The 22,241-nt window shown below is 36.1% G+C and overlaps 1 protein-coding gene across 2 annotated transcripts in view; it reads right to left on the reverse strand.

The window, feature by feature from the left end:
• Window positions 1–266: 266 nt before the first annotated feature.
• The window catches only part of LOC121409331 (synergin gamma-like), a 77,737-nt gene continuing 55,762 nt past the window's right edge, over window positions 267–22,241 (reverse strand). For both annotated transcript variants that reach the window (XM_041601266.1, XM_041601267.1), the window contains 6 exons: window positions 9,812–11,314; window positions 9,030–9,142; window positions 7,385–7,535; window positions 4,932–4,988; window positions 2,252–2,343; window positions 267–618 (listed from right to left, as the gene is read on the reverse strand). In XM_041601266.1, the coding sequence (XP_041457200.1) occupies window positions 379–618; window positions 2,252–2,343; window positions 4,932–4,988; window positions 7,385–7,535; window positions 9,030–9,142; window positions 9,812–11,314 (2,156 nt within the window). In that variant the 3' untranslated portion in view covers window positions 267–378. The remainder of the gene's footprint in view (window positions 619–2,251; window positions 2,344–4,931; window positions 4,989–7,384; window positions 7,536–9,029; window positions 9,143–9,811; window positions 11,315–22,241) is intronic.

Here is a 22,241-nt window from a genome sequence, read left to right on the forward strand (position 1 = left end):
AAGGGAGGATACAAACTACCCTTAGGTTAGTACATGCTGCATGGTGTTTAAAGTAAAGTGTTAAGTGGTAGAGCAGGGAGGATAGAATCTACCATATTAACCCATAGGTTTAGCACATGATGTACAGTGTTTAGAGTAAAGTGTTAAGTGGTAGAGCAGGGAGGATAGAATCTACCATGTTAACCCATAGGTTTAGCACATGATGCACAGTGTTTAGAGTAAAGTGTTAAGTGGTAGAGCAGGGAGGATAGAATCTACCACGTTAACCCATAGGTTTAGCACATGATGTACAGTGTTTAGAGTAAAGTGTTAAGTGGTAGAGCAGTGATGATAGAATCTACCATGTTAACCCATAGGTTAGCACATGATGCACAGTGTTTAGAGTAAAGTGTTAAGTGGTAGAGCAGGGAGGATAGAATCTACCATGTTAACCCATAGGTTAGCACATGTTGCATGGTATTGCCTTCCTCCATAGCTAAGCTTGTGGCTATCTTCTGACCTATCAAATGCTTTACTCCTTGAGTCTACATTCAAAAGACAAACTCCGCATGCCTGAGGTGTATTACTAGGTTCTGGTCTTAGCATGGCTGACTTGAAGACAAAGGAACCTTCGGTGGGCTGTGTGGATACAATTGAACAATCAATGTCGAACATTGGAAAATACAATATAACTGTATCAGTGCTGTATTAAAGGCCAAAAACCTCAAGGATATGGGTGTAATTAATAGTAGTAGTTTTGGATTGACTGACACAAATGTTGTTTGAAGGAGGCTTTTTTTTGAGGGGGCAAGACATGGCATAAGGAACAAAATTGATTAAAATTTGAAAGCATAATTTCAAATTAAAGAAAAAAAAATCAATGAGATTTTGACATTGCTTTTTTCACAACTTTTGCTTTCCTTTTCTTCCTTTTCTTGATCAATCTTATGTATGTTCTTCATCAAAAATGTAAATAAACTGAATTTAGCATGTAATAAAGCAAGGTGAAACCACTACTACACTTGTATTACTACTACTAGTGACTGGTAGTATTTTCCATCAATGTCATTCAACATTAACAACAATTAAATCATTTAAGAATGTTCCACCATTAAAGTGAAATCATTTTCACCGATCTTCACGCATTGATACTTCAGCACTGAAATATTTCCAAATATGCAAAAAAATAACATGGGTCCATGTGCTTTATTTTTTGCTATAGAGCTTCAAAGTTCACCCAAAAAGGTTGTTCTTAAGAATTCAAAAGAATTTGGCAATTTTAGACCTTATAAGATCACTACAATGAGTTTAAACCTCTATTACTCGGTCAAAATCCATGAAAATTTCATCAAATTTTGCAATATAGTTAATAATTGTATCCTTCGGATGGAGAATCATTTATATGGTTATTTGTTTAAGTGTATAAGCACTGTCAATTCTTAGAAACGGTTTTGCAACCCCCTCCAAAAAAAAAGGTGCTTGTCGCTATTCAACTAATGAATAAATAAATTGAACTAATAAAATTCAGCTAATAATAATGTGTTTTATTGGATCAACACTGATTTTACATAAAAACCTATAAAGTTGACAGATTAAAATGTACTATCAGAGAATAGCATTAAAACTAACATACTGAAGCTTTTCAAAATGCAATCATTGGAGAAAAAACAAAAAAATGCTTGAACAAAATGATAGGGTTATCGTATAACAGTTCCAAAAATACAATGGACACTAAAAAACAAGTTGTGATTGGCTTTCAAGGTAAACAAACCCAATAAAAAATCTGCGTATTAAACTCCTCAAGTAATGAATGGGCTGAACATTTCAGGATATACAGTTTTTGTCAGCAGCTTTTCTACTATCCAGATAATAAATCTGTTAACTTAAGTGTTTCAAGTGCTATTTGAATTTAATTTAAAAAAAAAATATTGTTGAGAGAGGCCAATAGAAGCCACATTTGAACTCTTATAACTCTTATAGATGAAATATTTTAAAATGGGGAAACATTCAAGGACTGCCACACATTTGTAATATAAAGATAAGATAACTGGGAGTTTAAATTTTTTGATGTAATATGATAAGGCTCTAAACAATGCTGATCCTTTCCCAAAGCTTTACAGAAGCTGCAATTTCAGTATATAAAAATTTGGAAGAACAAAATACAAACTACCTTGAAATTTTAAGACTCCAAATCATCAAGGCCAAGGCATTGAAAACATAGGCCTTATGGTGACTGAAGGTCAAGGTTGATCTGTCTGTGATTTTCACTTACCTTCAATGAACTGAGCTGGAGAAAGACAGTTAAATTATGCCATATCTTATTGATGTTATCCTTCAATGTACCCAACTCATTATTGTCAATACCTGTAAAGACAACAGAAAATAAAAACATTTTCATAATGCCATAGAATTGCTCTATAAGATGTGAACATTCACTGACCTTAAGTGATCTTTGACCTTGATCATGTGATCAGAAACACAATTTTCAGTTTATCATTACTCTTAATGTTTCACAAATTATATAGATCCGTAAACTTTCAAAGTTGTGAGACATTTCAAAACTTATCCTTGGTTTAGATTTCAACGTTGATAACGGAGAGATGGTAGAAGTATGAAGCAATTATGAAGCAATTACTCCAGTTCTCAGAGAATTACATTGGCTCCCTGTCCGTTCCCGGATTGTATTCAAGCTTCTAGTTTTTGCACACAACTGTTTTTATAAAATTGCCCCGTCGTATTTACTCGATTTAGTATCATATTATCAGCCATCCCGAAAACTTAGATCAAGCTCAAAAGCATTATTCATTGTTCCCTCTGTCTTTACAAAATCATATGGTGAGCGTGCTTTTACTCATGCCTCTGCTGTCCTCTTTTTACTAGCTAAATTCCATGTGTTCTTCATAATTAAGGTCTAATTTTATTTGCATAACTATTTCAAAGTTCTGCTTAAATAATTTTTCATCAACTTTTCAAAAGTAAGTGGTGCTCACTCAAGCGGAAATATTTTTCGACAGTTATATCGTCATTTGCTTAAATGGATCTGTACCAATGCTTAAATGTGGAAAAATCGTCAGGATATTACAAATACATAATTTTACAAGATCTTTTCTAAGTGTTAACTTTTTTTGATACGTAGTGTATATTGAATACTTTTCCATATTTTGTTTTGAAGTGACTTAATTGTTGTTCCAAGGAACACTTGAACTTGAAGATTGAAATTAAATATAATTTCCTTAAAATATCGTCTCCATTGTTTCTTTGTCTGAGTTCTGTATTTAAGAAGTTGCCACTGGACCAACAAGTCATCACATCCTCCCCATGGCTGTGACAGTCATGTTAGAATCAATGAAGAGGAATTGAAATACCGGTAGTTCATAAGTTCGAATACCTAGGTACCATTATTGACGATGGTTTAAAGTGGGGAGATCAGTGCCATTCAATTCAAAAGGCAATGCAACGGATGTATTGCATAAGAAAATTGAAGTCATTTCATGTTGACCGCACATTAATGGTTTTATTCTATAGATCACTCATTGAAAGCATCCTCATATTTGATTGTGTGGTTTGGTACACAAGCTGTCGCAAGAAAGATCTGAATATACTAAGTAGAATGGTCAGACAAGCAGAAAAAATAACATGACACGACTTAAACCTCATTGATGTACGTCGAAACACAATACTTGAAAAGGCAAAAGAAATACTACACAATAATGATCACCCACTGAATGTAAACTACGAAAAGATGACATCTGGTATTAACTCAATCCGAATGCTGAATGAGGAAGGGATTATGTATAAAGAATAATGATAGGCCTAATAATGTAAATTTACCTTGCCGGGTAGTTGGTGCAGACGATGTTCAAAGTAGGTAAACAGTAGTCATGGGGGTAATGGTATGTACATACACTGAACAATAAAGTACAAGATATCTTTTTTTTGTAATTAACGCTTGAATAGTCAATATAAAGTCCTGAATGAGAAATGTAAAATAATTATACAACTAAATATGATTTAATTCTTAAAAACAACAATACTGAAAATAAAAATAATAAACTCCTCAAAAAGTTTGGAAATCTGACTTTGATCGATAATCCCTCTTCGGGTTTAGTAAATATCTATGTGTAATTAATATAAATGAATAGAACATTTAATTCCCTTTAAGATGGTACCCTACATGCAGGCAGTGCACAGTCCTAAAGTGATTGTGTGTCAACCATCCACTGCCCTGCCTAGTCTGCTTTTTAGAAATGGCTGACCCAGCTGGTTTTCAGCGAATGCGGGTCAACAAACTAAAAAGGTATTCAACTAATCATAGCATATCATACATGGACGCTGGTCAATGTGTAAGCTGGATGAGTCGGACCGGCCAGCACAACATAAAAGCATGCAAACCACATCACTACAGTAATTCAGTTAACTTTATTTGACCCTGGCAGTCCAGTGGGTACTCAATTTATACTATACATGCTCTGTTATGTTTATTATGTGTTGCATTACATTGTACATATTTCATTGCCAAAATAAAATAACAATAACACGAGATTAATATCCATGCTGACTTTGTCCAATGAGGCGTTGCGATTTTGGGCCTCTGCTGCAATTGGTAGATGGCGCACCATACCCATCAAATTTGGAAAGGTTGCGTCGCTCCATGATTTAATAATTCTCCTGGCTATGTTCTTTTGGTGATTTGGGTACGATATCTTTTTTCTTATTCCATGTGGCTATACGATATGTGAATTTGTGTAGGAAACTTTATCTGAAGTTGAATTCCCATTTCCTCAAGTAATTAAGATTAAAGTCTGGTTTAGTATGCGCTTAACATAAAGGAAGGTTGGACAGGATAGGTTGGAATATACATGTATACACAGCATACGCATGATGCATAAAAGGCAATTCACCAATGGTAAAACAACCTTAAATTAAACTACACTTTCTTCATCAATACTTACCTAATGCTTGTATGGATGTTATTATTCTACATGCAACTCTGTACACTTCTATGACACCTGCAAGGAGATATAAAAACCACATCTAATGATGACAAGCCTCTCATAAAGAGTATATGTATATCATTTACCATGCTAATATTGTATAGGTTGGCTGCTATATAGATCTGAATAGAAAAGTGTATGCTCCTATCGAGTATAATAGAGAAAAACCGATTGACAAGCATCAGTTTTTCTCTATATCAATCTCTGCAAAGATGGCTGCGTCCACGTCTCGGAAAACCACTTACTCCACCGAAGAGTTTTGATGAAGAGTTCATCAAAACGTTGGATATCACACAGAGTGACATCGAAGTTGATATGGATGACTCAGATATGAGTTGGAATTAATTTTTGACATATTTTATCCCAGATTTGGCAAAAACTTTAGTTTCATTTTCATTCTGTCAGTAATACTTTAGATTTTTTTGAAGGCGTGGGACTGGGGCGGCTGAAACCTGAACTTTTATTTCTCAAAAGTCAAAGGTCAATATTCGTACATCTGATTGAACTTTGCCATGTACCATCCCTATTCAACAGGTCCTATGCTACAAAATAAATATATTTTGTAATGAAAAAAAGTAAATTTATAAAAAATTGTTTCAATTTGTTTGGAACAATGCCTACTAATTACCAGTTTTGTTTCCTTGAGTGAGAGATTGCCATTATGCGTATAATCTGTAGGTGCTATAGGGTTAACTAGCAACAAATCCTGTCTCAGGATCATAATCTTCTTTAAAAGGGGATGTGTGGGGCCTTTTTCCTCCCCCTCGAAATAATCCCCACTCTTCGCCGTGCAACGTAGACAGACTTTAATACGGTATATTGATTTTGGAAGAGACTTTTGGGTCCATCACAAAACACTGTCTTGCAATGCAAGTTGTGTGACATGAGAATTGTTTTACGTTTCCCATCCGCAACAGAAACATTCAATCTGCGTTTCGTGTGCATATGGTTCCTACCAGAGCTCAAGGGGCCGCCCGGGTTGGCCACTTCCATTGACGAGTGGATACCAGGCGTGACCATATGTAAAAAGGAATTTCTTTTCAAGAGTTGGCAGTTACTTATGTCACATTATAGTGTGTCAAAAACAATATTTAAAATACTGAAAAAAGGGATATATTTCGTTAGGAAAGCTACATATTTTCGGTCAAATTTCCAATACTTGTTAAGGGATGTATTTTCACAATCTGGAAAAGACTTGCTTCCCGAGTTTAGGGTGCTTTTGAAAACCCCATGGTCACGCCTGGTATCCACTCGTCAATGGAACTGGTCCCCTCGGAATTTGAATCTAATCCCCCTATTTCGGGGGAAAGAAAGAAATAATGCCCATCACAATGTGTGCCAGATTGCTTGTTTGTGTAGGAGAGAGCAAAAGAAAAAAACCCGCGAATTCGGATGGTTTTCAGACGGACAGGCCTATTTATAATAATAATAGGCATTTATATAGTGCCATCTATCTAGAAATATTCTATTCCGATGCGCGATGTTATTATTATTATTACCCTGGCTTTAGCACGAGCTGCCTTTCAGCGCTCATGCATTCAAGGAAATAATCCTGCCCGGTACCCATTCACCTCACCCGGGTTGAGTACAACACAATGTGGATAAATTTCTTGCTGAAGGAAATTATGCAATTGCTGGGATTCGAACCCATGAAACTCCGTTTCAAAGTCAGAAGACAAATCCACTGGGCCACAATGCTCCACATCCACTTTTGTGGATGCTGTGTACATACAACACATGCTCGGCTAGAGAGGTGATCGGACTCATGGAATCAATTGGAAGTGATCCATCAATAATCCACATTAGATGCAATATCGATTTGATGGACTGTGATGATCTATATCTAAGCCTTAATTTAGTAAGTTTTTCCTCTCTCGATTTGTTTGAAAAACCACTTTCTTTTCCATGTCATAATCTACCATGTAGGCCCAGCATTTGAATATCTCCAGCTACACGTAGCAGCCATAGTAGAGGCCGCCGCCGGCTCAGGCAGGCATACGCTGATGACCAGTTGTACATCTTGGAAAGGCATGTCATACATTTTGGAAAGGCATGCTTGGTGTCGCATGAAAGAATTTTGCATGCAAAATCTATATGGCCTGTAACACAAAGCTTTGCAATGATTATAGAAGTTTTCTACGTTTGATTCTATTGACTATAACGTATATCTATCTTAAAATGGAATGTATGATTAATTGTTAACTTCTGTGTTACCAGACCCTAATGATGCGTCCCTGAGGTTTGCGAAAACTTGTTATTTGTGATTATTCTACAACACAAACTTTATTGGCAGCACTGTTCACCATCTCTTTTCTTTCAAGTCTTGCACAACTCATGAGACCAAATTTGTGTCGCATGGGTAAATGGTTTAATAATGAAACTAAAACTTGATGAAGTACTACTGTTATTACCTGTTAAATAATCAACCCCTGCAGATGATCCAATAACCTCACTACAAACTGATGAAGTACTTATGTTATTGAAGATCGAGTTTGCTTTACTCATCACTTCATAACACTTGATGAGACACTTCTCCCATTCAGATGAATGGCGTCCTTCATTCTGCACAAAAGAAAATGCAAATGTTACCCACAGATTCTTTTAATGGTGGACGTCATAATACCACAAAATGCAACAGAAGGGGGGGGGGGTAGTTATTTTTCAGGAATTAAAACAAATATAATTTTCATATCATTTCTTTTTCATTTCATTTTCATTTCATTTATTGGTTTTTGCAACATTTTTCATAACAAAATTCTGGACACGAAAATACATATCTTAAACTTGACAACAAGATAATGAATAATAGTTTTGTATATAAATCCTCAAACATATCTTACATAAATAAAATCATTAAGTGGTATTTTCTGTTACAATAAATAGGATGGTTGCAAGGGTCGTCACTTTTTCAATGGTGACATTAGTGCAATTTGGATATCGCATTGATTGCAAACTGGAAGTTTGGTGGAGGGTTTCAACCAGCATCGACCAACAAATTAATAGATTATATAATAAATACTATTACTAGTAGATATAATATAAACTTCTAAAAAAAGTTTGGAAATCTGACTTTGATAGATAATCCCTCCTCGGTGATTGATACCAATGAATAGATAATTTAATTCTCTTTAGAATGATACCTTACATTATATCATTATGGTTCACATGGAGATGCAGTGCCTTGAAATATGGGGCAAGATCAAAATTCAAATGTTGCAAAATGACACAATATTGAAAGTCACTGTTCTTTTATCCATAGTGATGAGTAAGTTTATCAGCAGTTCCTTTTGTTTTTATTCATGCACTTTAACATCAACATTAACATTTGAATCAAACACACCTCTGCACAAGCAAACACATAACAAAACAATCATGCATGTGTATTACAAACTATGACTCAAACCATGGTATCTCAGAGGAATCATCACTACATAAATCACAACAAAACATCCAAAGAATCATGTTCTTTATTGACCCATCATGACTATTTCAGCTCATTTGCAGCTTTTCAATTCAGACCTCATCCAACACTTTTGAATCCTGCTCTTTTTTGTGATGTCATGATCATAACAAGCATAGTATCATTTTAAAGAAACCTTTTTAATATCAAATATGCTTTGTGTAAAATTGGGAGATGGGAAAAATTAATGGCAAAATTCAGATTTCTATACTTTTTTTTGAGGGGTTTATATAGTTTTAACAAAAATTAAGATGTTAACATGAGGGCCTTAAAATCATACTTGAAATTTGCCAAATACAACAATTTTCTGATACTGGTAGAGCTGCCAACCTCTGTTGACCAAAAAACATACTGATCCATAATTAAAATCATATTTTGAAGGAGAAAAAAGACATTTTGGTACAAAAAATTATATATTACACATATGAAACATGCCAATCGAATTTAATAAAAAACATATTTTGCAATAAAAAAAATCATATTTTGTCACTTTTGATTATGAAAAAACATATTAATATCTTTAAAACATATCAGTTGGCAGCTCTGTATTGCTAATCTTCACAGGAGTTAGAAAGATGTTGATGAAAATTACATACAGAAGAATCACCAGCAACTTGAGAGTATCTATCTCCAAAGAATGTTGTTTCACTTTGTACAGAAGCAGAGGGAGGGGGACCACCATTTGTTGAAGATAATCCTCCAGAATCATCTGTAGAGACATTGAAAAAAAGAACTGTAAAGATTAAGTTCTTTACTTAGGACATAGTCAAGACATATATATAGTGTTCATAATCAACGTTTACTTGTAACAAATTTTACTATTTTTATTGAGAGAAAATAAAATTAATTTGATATGTATGAAAAAGAGGAGGAGGAGACATAAGTGGAAATAGAAATTTCTATTGGCATGCATTTCCATGTCCAATTCTTTTATTTTATGACTTATGAATGTACACGAATCAATCGGGTAAATTCGAGACCAAAAATTACAAAATTGACAGATGGTATGTGGTTACTTTTGTATGATTGGAAAAGCATGAATGAATGGAAGCAAGTAACTAGAGAACTGAAGGCTGAAAGTCCTCTCAAAGGGACCTTGCAATGAGGAGCCTTACCAATGGGCACTAGCGCACCAAGTGGAAAACCAAACCAATTCAGCAGAATCAGAGACCCTGCTATGAGCTATCACGCCTCCAGATGATTTGGAAAAAATGATATCCAAAATTTTGTAATGGTTCAATCTTTATGTATATGTTACTTGTCATTACTCTTCAAATTGTATATTGTTTTATGCCGAAAAGTGAATTATTTTATGAAAACTGAATGGCACAATTTTCAGAAATTGATGCAGAACACTATAAGAAACTAGATAACATACCTTTAGCAGAAGGAGCCTGTTCAGATGTACTGGCTGCAGTAAAATCACCAAATGATTCAACTCTCTCTCTTGGCTCATCAGTAATCCCTTTAGCACTGCTTTCCATGGTCAGATCTAGGTCATAGTTTTTTAAATCTAATTGATTGATGGACCCAATTGGAAAAGATTTATTTGTGGTGCTACTTGGAGTATCAAGAGTGAGTTCCAATTCATGTGGAGTTGTCTGGGGAAGGTCATTACTGTTTAAATCATCTAATTCTAATTCTGCTTTATGGGATATTTTTACATTCTCTACAGTAGTAAACTGTGTTTCATAATAGTCAGCCCCTGTACCATCCATGCCTGGAGAAGTTACAACATCATCAAACGGATCCACAGCTGAAAGATCTCTGAGCGCATTGAAACGATCATCACCTGGAGTATCTTCACTAGGAGAGGATGATGTCATGGGAGGAGGGGTAAGACGGAACAAAGTAATTCCAGAGTTTGATGGCACCACAGAAGTTTTACTTGATGAACCTGATGCTGAAGAGGTTGGTGCATGAGGTTTCAAACTTCCCTGAAAATCTCCAAAGAAAGACTCTTCCACTTCATCATCTTTATCCACTAAGAAGGAGTGCAGTCCAGCCAATGAGCTATATTTATCAGTGACCACTTCATCATTTTGCTTTTTTACATCTTTATTTGAATCATTGGACCTTGTACTAAAAAAACCTTCAAATTCCTCTTCATGGGGACTAGATGTTGTAATATCTCTATCTTGCTTTGCCGTTTCTGCCCAGTCAGACCCTTCTTTTGGAGGAGAAAATGCAGCAAAACCAAGGTTTTGTTGATGATGTTCAGTCACTGAAAAAGAACTTCCTTGATTTCCTGGAATATTTATGCTTGCAGTGTCAGACAATGATACAGGAAGGACACCTGCTTGTTGGAAATCTGCGAACTCACCCTCCTCATTTCCTGCTACACCAATGGCAGGCTGGCTTGTAGTTAGTGGGTCTGAATCAAAGAGACTACTTCCTATATCACGTAGAGCTGCATAGCGATCATTCATTCCTTGAAGATTTGATTCTGAAGCCGAATGCTTGAACTGCTGTCCAGCAAATGATCCCCATTCATCCTTTCCTTTTAGACCAAGCGAAGGGTTTAGGGTCTCACCACCAGCTGCCTTAAAATCTCCAAAGTCATCATTTCCTGTCCTTAGCTTCTCTTCTGATCCACACAGTCTCACTGCATTACTTCCTGGTTTAGTTTTGTGTGGTGGAGGTGCTATTGCAGTAAAGGTACTAGAAGACAATCCTTTTGGTGGGACTAAGACTGGTACATGACTAGCTCCTGCAGAATGTTTTACTTGACCAACAGGACTGGCCGATGACCTGAGACCATGCCCAGGAGGGAATGGTAACGGAGACGGATCCAGCTCTGATTCAGCAGGTCCACTATCAGAAGAAGGAGCAGACTTGAAGTCATCAAAAGACTCATCATCATCTTCAGTTGGTGTATGATCTGTGAGGCAATGGAAGATATACAAGAAATTGAAATGTCTGTCAATCTCTAAATAATCTACATTATATTCACCATATATAATGCAACAGAAACTATATCAATATCACTGAAAACTAATTGGATATCTTAAAGCTTCATTGAAATCACTTCATAACAGAAGGGATAACACACACACAAATTATATATACATTTAAATGCTTTAGAATATAACATAAAAGTAAAGGTTAATTTAGATTTTGTACATTGAAATAAAGTTAACTTTGTAGAATTATGAAATCTTAGTTGAAATCTTAGTTGAAATCTGATAATTCTGAAAATACCCGACATTTTATGGAGTTCCATGCTTCTTTTGCACATTTCTCAGCAACTACACTTGGGTCATTTGAATGGATTCTGTTCATAATTATTTTGAGATTGTTATCACAACTGACATTTATCTTGAAGTGTGACTCTAAGTCACACTTAAACACCCTCCCCCCGGGTTATTTCATCAGTGATTTTTATGAACCAGCTCAAACCTTGGCTGATCTCCAAAATAAGGTTTCCAGATAATCACATTCAAAATCTGGAGGTTTCTCAAACATTAACTCTGTGTTAGAAAGAAACCAGATCAATTATTTACACCAATTTAAAGCTTTCATTTCTGACTGTTGTTTTATAATATGCAAAAATTTGTTCGCACTTTGAACTTAGTTTTTCAATAATTGAAATGAAGTGCAGGTTTGCATTTCATATTAACTGTTTATTTTTACTAAAACAGGGGGTAAAAGGGTCATTCTCAAAAAAATGTAACAATTTACAAAAAACGTGTCTTGACTATCTTATGGCCGCTAGCTTCACACACCTGAACATTTTCTACAAAGGTATTATCAAGACAATGACTAATAGATTAGCTCCACTAAGCATTTGCGACCAGTGATTAGTACAGCACTAATACACAGCACTTCAGTACAGCACTTCACTCCTGAAGACGGACAGTCAACCTGTCCGAAACGTCGAGTCTCTCTACTACTCATCATCTCTACTCGCCGACGCAAGCCAGCATCTCCTCATCAGCTCTACTACTCAAGCTGTTCTCACTCAACATTCCTTCTGGTTTACAGTCCTTTTCAGGACTATTCTCAAGAAAGAATACTCTATTCTCAAATCTCCACTTTCTCGCCTATCCACTTCCTTCTCTTCTTCTATCCACTGCTTCTATAACACTCCACATGGTGTACCGTAAACTACATCAGCAACAGCACTAATTTTGTTACAAAAGCCTTTTATTTTTGGATTTAGTTAGAATCGACGCTGTCTCTGGTCAGTTTTAGATTTTACTATCATTCTCTTTCCTAAGTAGTCTGTATATCTTACTTGTTTGGTGAGGGCAGCTTGGTGTAACTGTCTGACATGTTGCAATTATCCTAGTATTTGATGATTACTTTGTGATTACTTTCACTTTTAACTTTGTCCTGAATTCATTTTAACCTCCGTAACGAATACTGCCACAGATTTTTTCTCCCTTTAAAACTGACTGATATATGATAATGTGTCTTCTTCTACACGTAGAGTGATATTCATTGATAAATAATTGATAGGGAATTATCATATGTGTTTCCTGTATTACCCGGAAATGAAGGAGTATTCTAAAAATGAACTGTATGACTAAACAGCTTTAACATCCATAATGCACCTTAAAAAGATATGCACTTTGGCAATTCTGTTAAGGATTCAGTATTATATAGGATAAGAGAGAAATTTCATAATAAATACAGTTTTCAAAGGTAGGGCTTCTAAATAAGGACTGTGTTGGGCCATAAAGCATAAAGACATTAACTTACGTAACGCATTAACTTCTGTAACATTTTTTCTTGAATATGCTACAAATTTGTGCTTTACTGAATCACTCCGGATCATACAGATAGGTACCCTCCACCTTTTCATCCATGTAAAATTCAACATCATTTTGAACAGAGGGAAAATTGCCAGCGAAAACAATTTCCCGAGAATTATATACGATATTTTAATGCTTTTAGAGTTTTAAATGATTCATGCTACAAAATAATGTTTAGTATAACTATTTTACTTAGAACTTAAAACTTCTGATTTCCTTTGATATATCTTTCAGTAATTGTTACGGAAGACAATGCACTTCTCTGCTGTACTTTGCTGAGATGGATAGTATGATTCTAGTTCCAGAACAGGTGTCATGGCTTTTCTAATGCTTAAGTCAGCAGAAACGATGGAGAAGGGGGAAGGAGGAGAAACAAGCATTCATGGCCAAAGAAAGAGAAATAAAACGCAGCTCACATAACACTGGTCTGCATGTTTTCCAAGAAAGAACGAAAAGTCAAGAGAAGGTAGAACGGCCGTTTTAAAGAGAGTAAATTGGCATTAAAAGCATAAAAATAAGTAGATCGGAACTAAACCTATCAAAACAAAATGAAGAAAATGAATGAATTGTGACAAAGCCTATGTAGTTGCCACTACAACCTGATCATTTAAACATGGAGTTAGTACATGTACATGTACATGTATGTGTACAGCGTTTTATAACCTAAAGAAATAAGTGCTATATGTATATCAAAATAATGTCTGATGGATTGGATAGGAAAATTAAATGACTGACGTAACAAAATTAAATGCAAGCTGAAAATTGTAATATACTGACCTGAAAACATAAAAATATCTCTTTTCGGACTATTTGGGCAATGACTCGTGAGTAGGATTGATATCTCACCAATCAAAAATGCGAGCACGAAGCGCGGGCTAAAACTTTTGTATACTATATTCTGAAAACTTGACATTCGAAGCATTTTTTGTTTTAAATGATCAGGATGTTGTCTGAATAAACTATGATTGCGAAGTGCAAGCTGATTTTTTTTTGGTATTCTGACTAAAAGCTAACATTCTAAACACTCTTTGTAACAATTATAAGGATGGGTATCCTAATTGATGCAACTGATTTTTTGATATTTTGATCTGAAAAAAAAATCATTTATGGATGTTTTAATTTTAGAATGAGATATATATCCAATAATCAATCAATTATTGCAAATGTGAAACACACGCTTTTGTAGGTTTATATCTCAAAACGGGACATTCTATTAACTTTTTGTAATAATAAAAAAGGATGGATGTCTTGCTCAGGAAATGATACGAGCGCGAAGCGTGACCTGAAAATATGTGTCATTCCAATATGAAAACCAGTAATTTTAAGCATGCTTTTAAATAAATAGGATATAATTAATTTGAATTAAAAATAAATTCATGCAATTAAATAGAAAAGAACAAGTGGGGATTGTGTAAACCATCAATTAGCTCAGGGCTCCCTTGCAAAGCAGGCCTTTTGGCTTGAATGAGACTACCCTGTCTTTTAAAGAAAACGTGAATAAACAAATAAATAATAATCATGAAGATTGAGAATAGAACTGTTTCACTAAAATAATGCAAATTTTAAAATGGCATAACTTCGTTATTCCTTGTCCAATTTTGATCATATTTGCATTATTTTGTTTGTCTAATAATCATTTGTTCAGATCCTATTTTTTAGCCTGGATGATCCTTTTAATGTAAATAAAAAGTGCTGAAATAATTGATATAGGCCTACTGACATGACGGAAAGGGATATTTCAAACACTCACGATTTGTTGGAATTTGGAATGAAACGTATCTCGCTAATCAAACATTTTGGCTATTCATAATTTTTTGAACCACTAACAGCATGCGTAACTGCGTATCTCGATTTTAAAAATAATGAAAACAAAATTGCAATTAGATCACATAAATTCTAGACAACTAATCCTGGTTATGGGCCTGCGATTGTTATATTTTGTTTAGGGCCAGAAAGTTTTAAGATGAACCACAATTCAGTGGCCCGGTTATTTGGTTTTCTCATTCCAACTACATGTATGAACAACGACAGCAAAAATTACAGTTGTCCGACTTGTCAATGTCCTGTTCTGTTCTAAACTCTTTTTTTTTTTGGGGGGGGGTGGCAAATTAAGCAATGCGTTCTAAATTACATTTAGAATGCATTAGTAGTAAATAAATATTTTTATACCACACTTTAACTGAATTGTGCTCATTTTCATTTCATTCATTTTAAAAGTGATATAATTGAGTAATATAAGTGGACAATTTTAATGATTAACCTCCGTAACGTTGATATACAGTGCATGGACTAATCCGGTCAGTACTTAAAACTGACGCAACAGCAACTTGCCTCTTTTCTGTTGCCACTTTCTCATAGGTGGTACTTTCACAATGTGCATCATTCAACCCATTCTGTAGACTTCATTTTTACGATTTTTGTCCCATCAATTGCTGTATTTTTCTGAGAATGACCCAAATGTCCTTTGTATAATCCACATATCATGCGCATTGTTATTTAGCATCACAAACCACGTTTTGAGCCAGTTCGTAAAATCATTCAATGCCATGCGCATGTTTTTTAGCGGCAAAAACCACATACATACACTGCATACACACAACGTCTAGGTTGGGTCTTTGAGATGCGAGCCATGATAGCAACTTTATAGTACACAGAGAATGCTTTATGTCACTGCGTAAAAATCAAAGAAAGGGTTTAAGGCGGTTCGTAAGACATTTAAATAGGCTCTTATTCTTTGAAATAATGCAAAGTTTGATCTGAAATTCGGTAATTCAATAGAGTGAATCATGGGTTTTCAGAATGTGCAAAAAAATAAATATAATTTATAAAAAAATTTACAAGAAAATTGGTGCGAGTCGGTTTGTAAAATCACTGCCTACGTTTTATGGATATGTTGCCAAACAAAGCAATATACTAACCCCAAGCCTAACCCTATAATGCAAGCAGTGAAGTTCTGGCTTATGAAGCTGCCCAAATCTTAATTTGCTGTAGTCTATATCCAGAACATTACCATTCAAGGAGGAACTGGTACTACAGGCTGATATTAAATCACTGAGCAAAATGATGAAAATTTCATCAACATTTGAGAATAACAAAGTTACTGAATTCCAAAGTTAATATTTTGTGAAAACAGATATGCAAGTCATCTTGAATATTCATTAGATTGTCCCCACTTTCAATTTTCTTTAATATGTTATTTACATAAAATTATAATTATTTCATATTTTCATACATGTGTGGGCCTCACGTATGATAGAAAAAGTTGCAGTAACTGATATCCAATGCATTAAAGCTGCTGTCAATCCTGACCAATAGTTTTATTTTCTGTGGACAAAATTTTGAATAAAAATAATTTCATACAATGAAAATTAAAATATATCAAGAGAACATGTGGAGACATGACATCATTAATTTGATCCTTGAATATTCATAAACACATGTTTTGCCTAAATAGTGCAAATCTTAGAATTGTCATAACTTTGCTATTCGTTGTCCGATTTTGATCAAATTTCCATGTTTTCTTTGGTCTGATTATTCTGAAATCTGTTCTAACCATATCGTTCTTAACTTTGGAAATCTACAATATACCAACTATCATCTCAAAATAAAGTGAATATGTGACCCAAGGTTTGCATGACTAATATTACAATATACATAGGCTTACTTAGCAACTGTACTCTACGCTGCATTTTTTCATGAACTAGCTCCATATGCATTTAGAGATATGTTGATAACATTACAAAAACTTAACCTTAGTTATTAAGCTTTTAATATTGATTCCCCAAACATGGTCTTAATACATTGAAGATAAATGACCCTTGACAGTATATATGTGACCTGAAACTCGAGAAGGATTTACTTGTTCAGTGATACTTGATTACTTTATCCAAGTTTAATGAACTAGATGCTGTACATATACATTCAAAGCTATGAAGATATTTAAAAAAATTAAACCTTGGTTAAGATTTCAATTTTGATGATGCCACTGTCAGAAAAGTGGCGGCTATATTCTTGCTCTGTCTGGGAATAACCAATGTTCACAAATGATACAAATTAATTTTGGAGTAACCATGATGGTGAAAACAAATATGAGGAAATATTGAAGAAAGAAGAGGAACACCTCTGGCAGTCTCACCTTCATTATGCGATTTAATATAGCAGCATATCTAAACTTAAAACTATTTACATGTAAGATAAATAATAATTCACAAAACATAATTCATATAATAAAATACCAAGTTCATTAATAAAAATTACCTTTGACCTTAGTCATTCGCTCAGTGACTTGATTAAGCTCAAGTCCAAGTTTCATAAAATAGGTCCATATACTTAATACTAAGTTATCATATTTCAAAAATGTAACCTTGGTTAAGATTTCAATGTTTACAGCTCAACAACTGCCGTTGGAAAAGTGGCACCTAGTCTTGCTCTGCTTTGCATGTGAGACAATAAGCTTGAAAAATCATCAATTTGGCAGCCTTTTTTTGGAAAAGTGGCACCTAGTCTTGCTCTGCTTTGCATGTGAGACAATAAGCTTGAAAAATCATCAATTTGGCAGCCTTTTTTTGTTTATACAGATTAGGTGGTTAAATCATGAGAAATCACTTTAGGAACTGGTCTTATTAGATTCTTCAAATCAAAATTGTGCAAAATAGACCAGTTTCCAACTTTTAACCCAATATTCCGCTGACTAGAAGTTAATACAGACACCTTTTCCTAGAAATGGCTCTTGTCTAAATAGTTCAGGACAATTGGCCACAAGATTTTTGGTGCTAAAATCTTAAAAATTCTAAAGGTTTAGCACAACACTTGTTCCGCAGTGGCCTGCAAATAGTGGTCTTGGGCATAGCATGTTAAACAAAATACACTATGCATCACAGAGTAGGGTGTTTACACAGAGTATTGCACTTGCCAGTCCCTAGCAAAAATCTTCAGTAGGTCAAGTCAATCTTCATGTATAATTGCCATATTATAATCAATACTATGATTGTTGACAATAACAGAAAGACTAAAACAACATACATGTACTCCACATCACTGAGCGACCTGGTACAATTTAATGCACAAACTAGACATCAGGCCCCGATATCGTGCAAGTGTCATAGTTGCATATGCCACAAAACCACAAAATTTGTTAATATCATATGTAACACCAGTCATAATTCTTTTCAGACACATCTGGAGTAAGGGAATAAAACAGCATACATACAGTCAAAGAAGTACCGTAATACAGAGAGTGTACATATATCAGATCAGAAATAATCATACTGAAATCAAGAAAGAAAGAATATTGGGTCATGAATTAGAATTTGGAAGAGTCATGGCCATTTTTAACAGGGCATACCTTTGATTTTTTTAAAGAGCAACACAAAAATAAGTAAGACCAAAAACAATCAGAGATATACAGTAAAAATCATGAAATCAGAAAGATATAAATATGTACTCAGATAAATAGAACATGCAAAAGAAATAAACCAACCATACAACTTCATCAAAGGAAATAAGGAAAAAGATCAGAAAGACACCATACAGATGAGAATGATATTGAATAAGAGACATAATCACTAACAATCCTCATGCAAGAAAATATAAAAAAACACATAAACATTTCACTCTTTACTCTTTAAAGGGGGTACGCCACGAAGGTACTTTTGTTTTAAATTTGATTTTGCTATTCCCTCTCTGGAAAAAAACAGGGTGACTGCACATTTTACAATGACAAGAATACGTTTTTTGCGAAACAGAAAAATGAACGCCTCTTCTTGTTTCTTTTTCGAAATCAGAAAAGGGAATTATCTGATAGAACCGCTGTCAAGGTATTATCAGATAATTTATTTTGCTTTGACAAAACAGGATATTGACACCACGTGGACGCGCACTGACTTTTGTGCAAGCTTGCATAGAGCAGCTATAATCACAGCGGACCAAAAAGCAGAAATAAGAGGGGGAAACAAAACGTAAAGATGAAAAAGAAGGGAAAAGGGAGGAATATTTGACAAGTAAACTTCTACTTCTTCTCCATCTTTTTCTTCCTCATTCTAGTTTTCCTTTTATTTTATTTCTGCTCTTTGGATGGCCGTGCTTATAGCTGTCCTATGCAAGCTTGCAAAAAAGTCTGTGTGCACGCACATGGTTTAAAAATCCGGTTTGGTCAGAGCAAAAGGAATTATCTGATCGTACCATGATAATGGTACTTTCAGATACAAGGGAAACAAGAAGAATGTTCACTTTTCTGTTTCATGAAAGCAAAAATGAAAAAAAAAATGCAAAGGAAACAAGAATTTCAATTCAATTTTTTGTTTTGTCAAAGCAAAATCTACAATTTAAAATATGTTAAAACAGATAGGCGCTATAGCTCAGTCGGTAGAGCGGGGGATTCGTATTCCGGTGACCAGGGTTCGATTCCCACTTGGTGTGCTAGTGCCCTTTGGTAAGGCATTAATCCTCAGTACCAGGTCCTTCGGAGGGGACCTTAAGCCGTCGGTCCTCTGGTTGCTTGCTTACAAGCATTCATGCTTTCTTAGCAATCAGGTAAAAAAATCACCAAATCACCAGATAAATGAATGATTTGTTTACTTCTCTATTCTTTTTATTTTACATACCCCCGGGATTTCATTCCTGATACAGGTTGTTGATGAATGGCCGTTTTTCTGTTTTCAATCACAAAATCAGAATCAGTTTTCACTCAACATTTCATTTTTACTTTTCCCATTTAGAAATCAGGAAAACAAATTATCTGACAGTATTTTGATTCGAAAAAATGTCACAAATTGTAACAAAAAACTAACAAGTGGAGTACCTCTGGCAGTCTCGCCCTAACCCTATGCCCGTTTCCCCGAGGTAAACCTTGTCACAAGCCCCGCATAGTGTCTTGTAAACAACGCTATCAAGTCTGCCGGGCAGCGCGGGGTCTTTGGGGCGCACTAGCTGTTTATGGATAGTAGTGTCGGACTTGAACACAGCGTATGCTATACTTCTCCAAGTGCCGGCAGAGCTGGCAGGAAATAGAATGCACAAATGGAAGGACAACGGGAGACTTGTATTGCACAAGTTCTTCATCGGCGGCGTTCTTTCCCTTAGTAACACGGTTGAGAAAGGAGCGCGGGTAACCATTGGAAACAAGAGCAGAAGCAATGCGTTGCTTCTCAGCGGTGGTGCATTGTGGCTTCGATACAATGCGTAGCCCTGTCATAAACTAAATACTGACCGGTGTGCGTAGGCTTTGTGTACACTGTGGTGGTGAGGTGGCCCTCACTATCCCGGTGTACAAGAGTATCCAGGAAGGCAATGCGCTTATTGTCTTCTGTCTCTGTAGTGAAACGGATAGACGGTTGCTGTGCGTTCACATAATTCAAAAGGCAATCAGTAGTAGACCTGTTGGTAACAATGAAGGTATCATCGACATAGCGCTTCCAAATTCTCGGACTGAATTCGGGTGGGCAAGCGTGTAGCGGGTCTTCCTCAAAGGATTCCATGTATACGTTAGCAATGACGACGGAAACAGGACTTCCCATGGCTGCGCCTTCTTGCTGTTCATAGAAGTGTCCGTTGTACATGAAATACGTGGACTTCAACACAAATCTAAGCAGTGACCTGGGTAGGAGAGAGATCTGTATGGTCGGGTATACTAGCGTCAGCCTTCAGGCGCTGGAGGGCGATATCACATGCTGCTTCAACGGGTACATTGGTAAACAAGGATACCACATCGAAAGAGACCATGACTTCATGATCAAGTACGGTCTTGTTGCGCAGGAAATCCATAAAAGAAGCGGAGTTGGTTATTACCAATAAGCGGCGAGAGTATGTCGGCATGAAACATGAAACAATCGGGCGCAGCGGAACATCGGGTCTGTGAATATTCGGCAAGCCATATATCATAGGAGGCTGTTTCTGTGTGGGTCTAAGTAATAATCTGTGAGACAACACATTATCTCTTACTCCGATTTCAACCTACCACAATGATTAACATCTTCCGTACTAATGACCTTATGTACGGGCGCCCTGCCCTAAGGCTAGCACGTAGACATGAGCGCTGCTCGAAGAAACTCACAAGATTTACCAACCACCTGACGTTCCTCACGCGCTGCATCAAGAACTCCGTCATCCCGAGAGACCTGAAGATTCACCTGCCAGTTCCTACCAAGACTCATCGCTTTGAATACTTCCCGCCGCTTTCTCCGAGAAAGAATCTGCCTGACTCGCATGACTCTGAAGAGCATCAAATCCATAGAGTCTACTACCGTAAAAATAAAGGCCACACTAAACGAGGAACTTTGCAACATGACCCTCCGTTACAACGGCAGCACGTTCCGCGCCGAGTTTGAGAAGTGCAAAGCCCGCCAACAAGGCAAGTATAACGAGCTCATTGAGCAGGGTAAGTTTGATTCCGCATGCACCATTTCCGACACTCGAGTGGTCAACTTGTCCTCACGTGTTTTGACTACTGACGAAACCGTGCTGCTTAGCAAAGGGCTTAACTTTGTTATAGCTCCCAAGTGCATACCGGCTGTTGAGATTATCGCTAAGATCGAATCCCCCGTCCGTTGTCGCGATGCCGAAACCATCGGCTCAGTCCGCAGAGAGGTCAACGCGATCCTCACCTCCGCTAAACAACCCGGCATGCACAAAGCCTTGAAATCTCTCAAGGAAGATAGCGCCATTATGTTTCTGCCAGCCGACAATGTCCGCGCTAGCGTGGTACTGGATTCCTGTACTTACTGTAACAAAATGTCTGAACTTATTACCTCGGGTCCTTACCGTGCCTTACGGAAGGATCCTAGCGATTGTCTCGCTCACAAGCTTGCAACCATTCTCTGCGGCTTACATAAGAATGATGATATTGATGATGCGACCTACAGGGTACTTAGACCCACACAGAAACAGCCTCCTATGATATATGGCTTGTTGAAAATTCACAAACCCGATGTTCCGCTGCGCCGATTGTTTCATGTGTAAGCTCGTTCGCTTACAACACTTCAAAGTTCTTAGCCGACATACTCTTGCCGCTTATTGGTAACAATCAATACGCTGTCCGAAACTCCGCTTCTTTTG

The sequence above is a fragment of the Lytechinus variegatus genome, chromosome 2, assembly GCF_018143015.1.
Source record: "Lytechinus variegatus isolate NC3 chromosome 2, Lvar_3.0, whole genome shotgun sequence".
Taxonomy (NCBI): Eukaryota; Metazoa; Echinodermata; class Echinoidea; order Temnopleuroida; family Toxopneustidae; genus Lytechinus; species Lytechinus variegatus.